General features: G+C 44.4%; 2 protein-coding genes across 3 annotated transcripts; both read left to right on the top strand.

Annotated features, from left to right (window-relative positions):
• Positions 1–285: 285 nt before the first annotated feature.
• Positions 286–5,809, top strand: abhd13 (abhydrolase domain containing 13). The gene is made up of 2 exons (XM_029657130.2): positions 286–478; positions 1,594–5,809. Exon 2 carries the CDS (start codon positions 1,635–1,637, stop codon positions 2,694–2,696), a length of 1,062 nt encoding a protein of 353 aa, XP_029512990.1. The 5' UTR covers positions 286–478; positions 1,594–1,634; the 3' UTR covers positions 2,697–5,809.
• A 199-nt stretch (positions 5,810–6,008) lies between these two features.
• LOC115127579 (tumor necrosis factor ligand superfamily member 13B-like) lies at positions 6,009–10,517 on the top strand. 2 transcript variants are annotated; one of them, XM_029657294.2, is made up of 7 exons: positions 6,009–6,327; positions 6,715–6,995; positions 7,849–7,972; positions 8,505–8,561; positions 8,700–8,824; positions 8,971–9,121; positions 9,215–10,517. In XM_029657294.2, exons 2-7 carry the CDS (start codon positions 6,765–6,767, stop codon positions 9,325–9,327), a joined length of 801 nt encoding a protein of 266 aa, XP_029513154.2. In that variant the 5' UTR covers positions 6,009–6,327; positions 6,715–6,764; the 3' UTR covers positions 9,328–10,517. The 2 variants fall into 2 exon arrangements, with proteins under 2 accessions (XP_029513154.2, XP_029513083.2); XM_029657223.2 differs by having other exon boundaries at positions 6,712–6,995.
• The last annotated feature ends 1,245 nt before the right edge of the window (positions 10,518–11,762 follow it).

Here is an 11,762-nt window from a genome sequence, read left to right as displayed (position 1 = left end):
AGAGGTTTTCACTTACTTTGCCATAATTTAGAGGTTTTGCATTTTTCTAAATACATGTCTGCTCATTTGTTCTTCTTATGCCTGTTACAATGGACCATGGATTACTGTGAGACGCTCCAGTTTTGCATCAACCCAGTGGGCCTTGGCCAACATAAACCACATTCACACATTACCATCTAGTGGAGACCAGTGGAACTACATCTGTTTTTTTGCAAGTTTAAGTTCATGTGGAACCTTGTTCTTTGTTTGCCACGTTCTACACGGAATTTATCAAAGTGACATGAGTTAAGAAACACTATACAGGAAGTAGCTAGCTACATAACTGCATTAGGTTGTCTGCCGGGTTGTTTATTTATAGCCGCTCATATCTGAATGTACGTTTTGTGTGAGCTTCTGGACCGAATGACATTGACTGCGTTTACTGTGCAATTTGTTTACCTCGCTGCATGCAGTTGAATCGAAAAATTATGAGAGAGAGGTAAGTGTGTAGCTCGCTAGCTATACGTGCCAAATTGTTGCTAGGTTGTTAGCCAACAACAAGGTGGCTAATTATGTGGCTAGCTAACTGGCATTTTCCACTGAATTGCAAATCGTAGTTTACACAGAGATGAGCTGCATGCTTGCTAGCCAAAGTAATATAGCATTTCGGTGCATACACATTTGCAAACTTGTCAACTTGGTGACTTTTACATAGTTAATGTTAGCTAGCTAACGCGTTAGCTAATGTTTCTGCATGCACTGCCTGGTTACCACCAGCCGCCCATTTTTCAAGTTAACTTACAGTGTAGTAAATACTTAACTAAATGTTCAAATAGTCTTTGTTGTCGACAACTACATGTCATGAATTGTTTATATTGACAACTTGTCTGACAATGATGATGTTGACAAGGCTGCATTCCTTATTTGATCCATTTGGCATTTTGGCATGTCATGCCTCGAGTGTTTTCAGCTCTAAAACACCATCTCTTATGTGACATGGAGGAAATTTATCAGCAGATCTGTGTTCTATTACAATTATTTATTCAGATGTGCATTAGAACCAACCATACCATATTTTGTATGGTGAAAGACCTGTCTCATATTTGCCAACCAATTCACAGTGGTGCTGATTCGCAGTAGCAACCAGGTTTTGTGTAACTGAGGCGCGTTTGGTTCTAATCCGGTTAATGGCCTAGCAGATTAAGGCCAAACATTGGAATGATGCGGGGAAAGTACTCTCTGCTGTCATATAGTCCAATGTTAATGACCCAAGGGCGAAAAGCCGTCAGCCTAATTCTCCAGTTTAACCACCACTGAGACTGGCATTGTTCCAAAGACACACATGCTTTAACATTGAGGCCAGGCAGCATATCGGCTGATTGATAGTGTAATTTTTTGTGTGTGTTTGGGTCCACTGGTGTCTCTCATCTCTAAGGTTTACATTATTTATTTAACGACCTTGTTACCACCTGTGGTAGGCTGACTGAGCTGTAAATTGTGAGAGGTGAAGAACCTCAAGTGGTGTCGTCTAGTGCAGTGCATGAGTCACGGCTTTCACTTTCTTCTCCCCCACTCCCCTTCCCCCAATCAACTTCCTCCTCTCTCTCTGCACAGGGTGTGTGTGGTGGTGTGATCCTGTGTGTCTTCTCTGTGCCATGGAGAAGCCGTGGAGGCTGTGGGGCTCGGTGGAGCGCTGTGCCCTGGCCTTGGCCTCCTGGTCCTGGGGTGCCTGTCGCATCTCCCTCCTGGCCCTTATCCTCACCTTCCACCTCTATGGAGGCTTCTTCCTCCTGGCTCTCATCCTGGCCTCGGTGGCTGGCATCCTTTACAAGTTCCAGGATGTGCTGCTCTACTTCCCTGACCAGCCCTCCTCCTCCCGTCTGTATGTGCCCATGCCCACAGGCATCCCCCATGAGAACGTCTACATCCACACCAAGGACGGCGTGCGCCTCAATCTTATCTTGCTCCGCTACACTGGTGGAGACAGCCTGGGCAACCCTGGGGTCGCCCCCGGCAATGCATCTAACCCCTGCTCCACGGCCCCACCCACCATTCTCTATTTCCACGGCAATGCGGGCAACATCGGGCACCGGGTGCCCAACGCGCTCCTGATGCTGGTGAACCTGAAGGCCAACGTGGTGCTGGTGGACTACCGGGGGTATGGGAAGAGCGAAGGTGAGCCCAGTGAGGATGGCCTGTACCTGGACGCCCAGGCCACGCTGGACTACGTGATGACCCGGCCCGACCTAGACAAGACCAAGGTGATGCTGTTCGGCCGCTCTCTGGGGGGGGCGGTGGCAGTACGCCTGGCCTCGGCCAACCCTCACCGCGTGGCGGCCATCGTGGTGGAGAACACCTTCCTCAGCATCCCCCACATGGCCGCCACACTCTTCTCCTTCTTGCCCATGAGGCTTCTGCCCTTATTGTGCTACCGGAACCAGTTCTTGTCCTACAGACAGGTGGCGCTGTGCCGGATGCCCTCGCTGTTCGTGTCAGGCCTGTCAGACCAGCTCATCCCACCTGTCATGATGAAGCAGCTGTACGAGCTGTCGCCGGCGCGGACTAAACGGCTGGCCATCTTCCCAGAGGGCACGCACAACGACACGTGGCAGTGCCAGGGCTACTTCGCCGCTCTCGAGCAATTTGTCAAGGACCTGATGAAGAGCCACGCCCACGAGGAGAGAGTCCAGTCCACGGCCAGCGTCACCATCATCTAGTCTAGTGTGGAGGGAGGAAGACTGTCTGGTCTAGAGAAAACCCTGCATTCCATACTCCCTATACAGTTGTGTAGATCGGAAATGATTGAATAAGACTAATAAGCAAAATGGAAAAGCTAGGGCAAGGTGCAGCCAACCACTACCATATTGCTTATACCTGTCCAGTTCTTTATGATCTACTTTAAGTACCTATGGTGGGTTATGGGTTGTTCCTGGACCAGGTCATGGAGTTAGTGTGATGGTAGGATACAGGAGAGTGGGTATTACTCCTCCATTTGAATGAACAGGAGTAACTAAACTGGGCTCAACTACTAGGGTCAGGTTAGAGAGAATGTACATTTCTATGTTTTTTGGGAGGTTTGGTTTTTATTATCTTATTCTGTTGGTGTAATTGTACCAGATCAAACAATTGGGGAGTATATTTGGAGGGGGACAGTGTTTATGATGTGGGGGGATGATTAACATGGAAATGCTTTTGTGTTTGAACTATGAATGCATGGGTGAATATGTACTTGTTATGGCCTTCTTTGAATGGCTTACACACACACACCATACACACAACCATGTTCATACTGTCAGACACAACACAACCACAGGTTTTTACAAATAACATAACAGAATTTCAGTAAATCAATAAAAATGTTTGATTAGCGTAATAGCATTTCAGTAACTCAATAAGAAATGTTTGACAAATATGATAGCTTTTCACGAATTCAATAAAAGTCTTGCCTTGTTGTAATGACGTAAGACCCAAGATCTTGGCATTTAAAAAAAAATATATAATCTATGCTATTTCAGGATACGCTGTTTTAAAGTTAAATGTGTGAGGATCTTAAAGGCTTCATAATATAAAATCATGTTCATATCAGTTGGTAGATTACCATGTGGGCTGTACCGTATTGGTTCTCTGTAGACTGTGTGGCACATTGAAAAGCTGCACAAACTGCAAGTTTCCCTACCAAACTGTTTTTGTTAGAAATCCCTTGATTATATTCCTTTTTTGCAAAGGTCCCGTTCTTATGTTCTCTGACAATAAATATCAACTCCGATGTGGCCAGAACTGTTTGTCAACTCTTTGCATAGTTTACCCATGACCCTTTATCTTGGTCGGCCACACCAGGGCTTTCAGTTGGATGTGAACTTCAGGTCATGACGTGAGCTGTGTCTGTCTGTAAAATACACATCTATCTGCAATGTTCTGCACACTATTAAAAATCTAAGCGCACTCTCCCAAATACCATGGCCTGAAAAAACACCTGGCTCTACTTTATACTTCCTGTGAGCCAGGTACACACAGGCTCTGGTTAGATAGTGTGTGTGTAATGATTGAATTCTGATCCCTGTGTTATTGACTTGAGTGGGACTAAGTTGTATTATTATTTGTGTTAATCTATTATTCTCAACATAATTGTTCCTTCGAGTAGGCTAGTGTCTCATCTCACCCCATGGCTCTTGTGGAGAAATGGCTTTATCCTCTTGGAGTGCTTTTCACAAGCTAATTAACCTTTCCTGCATGTCTCCCAGGGACTGAAGGTGAGCTAGACCAGTGTTTCCCAACTGTGGTCCTTGAGTACCCCCAACAGTACACATTTGTGTTGTAGCCTTGGAAAACACTGCTCATTGAGGGCTTGTTGACAAGTTGATTCAGGTGCTTGTGAGCTAGACAATAATAAACTCTTACTGTGCTGGGTCCTGTTCATTAGGCACCAAACAAAAGGAAACGTAATGAAACATGTCCAAAAAGAAACGCTAATGTTTAGTTGTCCATTGTAAAATGTTTTGCTACGGTGTGCCCTAATTAATATGACCCTGCTCTCAGTCTCAGTGCAGCATGCTGCAGTGCAGTTTTACAGTATTGAAGCCATTCTGACACAACAAACAGACACTCAGCATCAGCAGACATGTTGGCTCTAGAGTCTAACTTCAGACTAAACTCTCCATCACAGTGAGATGAAACAGTCTCAGTGTTGGTGACGTTTCTGGTTTTAACTGTTTTAACTTTTATATAGGGCACTTATTTTACAATATATAGGCAATTACCTACTGAATGTGCAGTCAGTGTGGATGTGAGTTGACCAGTGTGCTTTACATGAAGAGAAACTGTACAGTGTGAGATCCCCAGCATTATATAGCGTTATGTGGGACGTTTTGTAACCCAACAAGGGGTGCATGCTTTGTCTGCAGTGGTTGGCTTGTGTGTGTATGATGGACAAACACTTTACTGAGTCTGTGTTGATGCATTTGTGTTTATAGACCTTATAGTACCAGTCTACCCTCTCTGAGAGTAGACTGCCAAAATATTTCAATGGCAGGAACTGACTGGCTTGCTGCCATATCAAAGTGTGTGTGAGTGGAGTGTGTTGCTGTGCTGTCACAATCAGACCCTGTCAGTTACACACACCACTACCTGTAGACAATGACCTGGCAATGTGCCATAAACAGTGGGAGTCAATACCCATTAAATTTAAATTACTGTAAGATGACTTGGACATAGTTGGACATAGTGCAATTTCTGAATTGGCCCAGACTCCCACCAAAGTTGTTGATCGAGTTGATAGGTGTGGGATTTTTTTATTTTATACTTTACTGATAGAATCTTTGGCCCGGCCTGATTACCAACCACCGACGAGCTCCCATTGTGAAATCATTTCAAATCGAACTGAATGTTTTGTCTCAAAGCAATTGCTATTCTACATGTTTGCACTGGCATTGTGTAAAATAGCCTTTGTACAGTTATCTGATTATTAATGCTTCTCAGAATGGTGTGGAAGCTGACAATATGCAGGAGAGAAGGATGCATGGGTATTATTGATGTACTGAAGTGTTCATATGTTGACATACTGATATATTGAAGCACTAAATGCATGATGATGGTGATGAATGTTCACTCTTCTCTGAATCGGAGGCTTATGGGTATTGTAGTTGAGCACTCTGTACCTTTTCATTAACTGAATTTGTAATGTTCATCCATTCAGTTTAGGAAAACAACCATTGCACTCATTTCCCTACTCTAGTGTTGATGTTTTTTTAAAATATTAATTCATACACAATCTCACTTTCTATTCTCTGTACAGTAACATGCAATAACTGAATAAACCCAAGATTCTGCTAAACTGTCTGTGTAATGTTTAGACAAATGTTTTTGTCTGTAAAATGTCTGGTTCCACATTCCCTGAAAGAAGTTGGCTGCAAATACTTTTTGGTAATGCAGTTTAGTTTTGCTATGCAGGTTTTTAAGAAGCAAGGGTGACTTCTGCACTTCCTTTTTTACTGAGCCATCTAAGAGTCATCATATTTGTACCCTTTCCTCTTCCACGCCACATTGTGTGTTTTGACACGTTTTAAAGCTTGGCATATCAGCTGTGACTTTAATCTGGATCCGATGTCTCACCCCTGCTGTGCCCTTTCAGACTAATGTGGATGGAGCAAGCAGAGTGTGTCGTTTAGAGTGGGGAGGATGGGCGGCACGTAGACTGGTAAAAAGTGAGGGAGAGTGGTTTGTCTGGGCCTTCATCAGAGCAGGAAGTTCTGAGTGTGGTTAATCAAGCGGAACAGAGGAGGGAAGCTGCTGTTCTACCCTTCCTTATACAACATTACAGTACAGGGTGCAGACACTGAGACAGGAGAGAAGGTAAGACCGGAGAGAGAGTAACATTAACTAAAGGCTAAAGATCCAGCATTACTAACCCAAGAGGAGACCCTCAAACCCCCTCCCTTCTTTTGTTTTTACATTGCTGCTACTCACTGTTTATCTATGCGTAGTCACTTTACAAATGACCTCGACTAACCTGTACCCCTGCACATTGACACGGTAGCGGTACCCCCTGTATATAGCCTCGTTATTGTTAGGTAATTTTCTAGTTACTTTTATATTCGATTTTATACTTTAGTTTATTTAGTAAATATTTTTTCACTCTTTCTTCAACTGTTTAAGGGCTTGTAAAGTAATTATTTCACGTAAGGTCTACATCTGTTATATTCGGCACATGTGATAAATAAATGTGATTTGATTCAGAAGGCAGGTCATGCAGCCTGTTTGACTACAGAGGAGGCTGTCTGGGCCCTGTGATGGCATCTGCAGGTCCAAATCCCGAGGGTGGTAGACCTGCTTCCAGGCAGGAGTCTGGGGGTCAGAGGCTGTCCTGGCAGGTCCTGCTGCTGACTCTGGCAGCGGTCACCTCCTCGTCTCTCTCTGCTCTGTCTCTGTACCACCTGCTGGCCCTTAGGGCCGAAGTTGAGGAGCTCCGGTCAGAGGTCTTCCGTAGGAGAGAGGAGCAACAAGAGGCTAGGCATGGAGAGGTAAGACGTTTACACGTTCATATCTGATGCTGTGGTCTAATATACATACATACATACATAATATACAGTTGAAGTCGGAGGTTTACATACACTTAGGTTGGAGGCTTTAACTAGTTTTTCAACCATTCCACAAATGCATTTTTAGCAAACTATAGTTTTGGCAAGTCGGTTAGGACATCTACTTTGTTCATGACACAAGTCATTTTTCCAACAATTGTTTACAGACAGATTATTTCACTTATAATTCACTGTAATAAATCAGCCAAGACCTCAAACACACCTGACTCCAATAATCAACTAATCATGATATTCAGTTAAATATGCAATTAGTTTAAATCAGGTGTGTTTGCTGGGGATGGGGAGAGTGTGACATCAATCAGGCCCCCGAGGACTGGAATTGCCCTGGCCTGGGTGTTGTGGATGATTACAAGCATCTACCTCTGGTTCCAAATGTTGCATGTTCGAATCCAGTGCTAGAGAATTGTTTTTGATCATTTTGTTTTAAGCTTATCCCAAACCTTAACCCTATAGTTCATGCCTAACCGTAAGAATTCTGAGTTAATGCCTAAACTTAACCTTGGAACGATACAGAGAAGTATCCAAACATTTAGAAATTTGACTTTGGAAAAACTTTGAAATTTGACTTTTGAGAAACATGGATAAATGTCTTCTGACATGAGACTGTGAGAGCTTGTTGAAATTTGAGAAGGGAGTTCCTCCCTCACTGCTTTTGCTTGTTTATGTCACAGGCCGATAGCTCTGCAGTTAATCGAACTCCCTCATTGTAAGACATGTCACTCATCAGAGAACCCGGGTTATGAAAGTAACTTTCAGTTTCTGATGCATTACCCAGACACTGCAGCAGATGAGCAGCAGAGCCAGAAGAAGCAGCCCAGACCATCCACACCCCCCTGACCCCCAGCCTGGGCTGTCTTTCGTCAGGAAGAGGAGTGTGGGCACAGGAACTGAGAACTCAGGCAAGACTAACAATGCTATTCAGTGGGACTGTTTGTGTCTTTTTGACATGTTGAAGTGGGTCATATAGCAAGTTATAAAAAAGGAAAACATGCACATCACACTTCTCTGCTGCAGGACAGAAGAACTTATCAAAGAAAAAAAGTCATGTCCGCAACTCTGGTATGATCCCATGGTGGTTTAACCTGACGCAGATTCACCTCGTAGCAAAACGTTGTCTTACTGTGCGTTTGATTAAATCACCATGGGAGCATACTAGAGTTGTGGACATGACTTTTCTCTCATATAACACTTTGTCGGTGTCAATGCTGTGCTTTTTTTAGCTCCTATTCTGTGAAACGGGTCTGTTGCTTTGAACATTTGAACCCTGAACTGAGTTATTTCTGGCAAGCTGCAAAGTTTCATGTTTATAATCTTGCGCACTCTCTCGCTCACTCTCCTCTCCCCTCTCTCTGACTAGAAATAACTCATCTTGTACATGGTGAGGTTATTGAATCCATGCAAAACTGTTCCTCTGTCTTCTCCTTCCGCTAGTGTCTCAGCCTTGTCTACAGATGCTGGCAGATAGCAACAGGAAAACATTCCAGAAAGGTACTGAACCTGGAAATGCAGTCAGACAATTTTTTCTTTTTTACAAAAAATACTTAAGTTGCTTGAAGGATGTACAGTCTGAGGCTAGGTAGTTCAGCATGTTTAGATTGACTGATGCATGGTGTGTGTGTTGTGCAGAGTTTGCGCTGGAGCCTTACACAGGGATCCCCTGGCAGGCGGGGCTTAGAAGAGGCTCCGCCCTGGAGGCAGAGAGCGACAGCATCCTGGTCAGAGAGGAGGGATACTACTTTGTCTACAGTCAGGTGAGAGCCAGTCTCCTTCAGGTGGAAAATAGGTGTATCACATAGACCGCTCACAAGTCCTAACTCTCCCCCTATCCAGGTGTACTTCAATAGTGTTCACAATGGCTCAAAAACCCAACAGTAACTATCACCCCTCCCCCATGCAGGTGTACTACATGGATACGACCTTTGCCATGGGTCATGTGGTGATCAGGAAGAAGAGGAACGTGGTGGGAGATGAAGCTCAGCATGTCACATTGTTCCGCTGTATCCAGAACATGAACCCTATCTACCCATACAACACCTGTTACACAGGGGGTGAGTCTGTCTTTGTGGGTGCGTGCACATTTGTGTGTGTGCATGCGTGTGTTTGTGTGCTGTTTCTGAGTGTGTTAACTGTGTTCTCTATAGGTATAGTGAAGCTGGAGGTCGGGGACAGTGTGGAGCTGTTGATCCCTCGCTCTACAGCCAAGGTTTCTCTGGATGGAGACTCCACTTTCCTGGGGGCTGTCAGACTGGCCTGACCCTGACCAGGGGAGTTGGACTGGGGGGACTAGGAGATACAATTGCCATCATGTGGAAATGGACACTGCTGGTACTAGAAGTTTTGATCTGGTAGATACTGGTGGTGGTGTACAATAATTATTTTATATGAACTATGGCTTCTGGGTCTGATAGCTACATTATCTATTCTACCATGATGCCATCTGCTTCACAGAGTGACTGAGGGACGGACGGACAGAATCATGTCCTATTACTGGAGAGCCTGGCTGATGATGCCATTGATGATGATGATGACAGCAGTGTCAGCCTCTGTCACTGTGTGTGATCTGAAATGTTTGATGCTTATACTGGCAGGTGTCTCACCATTCACTCATAAACTTCTTAAATGTTATGATCATATACAATACACACAGTCAAGACACAGTCCCAGCCATGACTACACAGCCCCAGCCATGACTACACAGCCCCAGCCATGACTACACAGCCCCAGCCATGACTACACTTTGATGCCTTGATCATTTTGACCACCTGCATACTAGTAAAATAGACCCTGTTGTATTTCATGGTGTTGTATCCTGTCTATGACAATGTTATTGAATGGTGCAGAGTGAGTTGTCATTATTCTACCAGAAGGGAGCAGCAGCACTCAATTAATTGGTTTCCCAAGCAGCACCTGACCATGTATTACAATAAATGCAGTTAATCACTATGGCTGGTGGTAATGATAGCGATATTATCCCATCCTGAGAGGGGGTTTGTTGTACACCTTGTGACCACCAGAGGGAAACCTTCCCACAGGAAACAGCACTGTAGCACAGTACAGTACTGGTGCTTCTATGGTGATTCTCCCTCAGATTCAGTGTTTAATAGTCACATGTACAGGGTTGCAGTTGTGATTATCTTAGGCTTCAAGCTCCAACATGCAGGACTAAGTGAAATAAAATAACTAAAATTGTAATAAAAAAACTAGAAATAGCACTATATTATAGAGCTCCCGAGAGGCACAGCGGTCAAGGCACTGCATCTCAATGCAAGAGGCGTCACTACATTCCCTGGTTCAAATCCAGGCTGTATCACATCCGGCTGTGATTGGGAGTCGCATAGGGCGGCGCACAATTGGCCCAGTGTCGTCCGGGGTAGGCAGTCATTGTAAATAAGAATTTGTTCTGACTTGCTTAGTTAAATAAATAAAAATATATATACATATTAACTGTGGCAGCGATGATTAAATACATTTCCATTGGGGTGGAGGCAAGAGTCAAGACTGATGAGGGAGTTGCCATACCAGGCTGTGATGCAGCCCGACAGTATGCTCTCGACGCCGCCTCCTCTCTGTAGGCTGTCTCGTTGTTGTTGGTAGTCAGGCCTACTACGGTAGTGTCGTCAGCGAACTTGATGATGGATTTGGAACTATGTGAGGCCACGCAGTCGTGGGTATACAGGGAATAAAGGAGGGGACTGAGGAAGCACCCTTATGGGGCCCCTGTGTTGAGGAGGTGATGTTGCTTACCTTCCCCATGTGGGGGTGGCCCGTCAGGAAGTCCAGGACCCAGTTGCGCAGGGAGGAGTTCAGACCCAGTGCCGTGAGCTTAGTAATTAGCTTATAGGGCACTTCTTTGACACGTGCAGGCAGGATGCAGGTCTGTATCTAATAGAACACTCCCAAAAGTAGTGTAGTTGGAGTGAAACAAATTGACATGAAAGGACATATGCCTGCACATGGTGCTGCCTGTTATGCTAAGCCCGGCTATGGCTGTATTGTGAGTGTGCAAGGAGAAACAAAAGCACTTTAACTATGAATGTAGAGGTAGTCTACCACACTACATTAACCTTCGATCTAGCTAGCTATTTCCTCAACTGCAATGGCAGGACACAGATGGAGAGATTACCATTTTAAAATAGCTATCAGATCAATATAGAAAAAATGGGGCAAGGTTAAACCCTCTAGATGTAGCAGCAGAGTGGGTCTATAATAAAAATAAAAATAAATTATGATGCTGGAGGGTATAAAAGATGAGGAACCTCATTTGGTGTTTTACATAATCTGACACACACACAACGATAAGGAATAACAACATCCTAGAACCAGGAGGAAAGGAGACACTTGCTCACTGTGCTGTTGTGCCCCCTAGTGGATTACACAACACAATGCTCCTAGGCGTTTCCATGTGGCCTAGTTCTCCGGTCTTTGGGGAGACTTGATTCACAATCACAAACATCACATTATCTTTGGAATATCCATACTTTTTTATGTTGAATTGGACTGGCCTTAATTTTTGTGAAGTGTGAATTTTTGTACAGGTATAAATAGTTTTGACTATCTCAATAGAAACTGAATGACTGTAGCTGTACAGGAAGGGACATGGCCGCTGTGAAATCCCAAAACACCACAGGTGCTGTTGAAAACAGGGGGACTTGTAGTCTTATTCTGAGAGAGAATGCTGTCAGGACATCC

Source organism: Oncorhynchus nerka, linkage group LG1 (genome assembly GCF_034236695.1).
Source record: "Oncorhynchus nerka isolate Pitt River linkage group LG1, Oner_Uvic_2.0, whole genome shotgun sequence".
NCBI classification, from domain to species: domain Eukaryota; kingdom Metazoa; phylum Chordata; class Actinopteri; order Salmoniformes; family Salmonidae; genus Oncorhynchus; species Oncorhynchus nerka.
The sequence above is the reverse complement of the archived record's forward strand: the minus strand, read 5'-3'. Positions and strand labels throughout refer to the sequence as shown.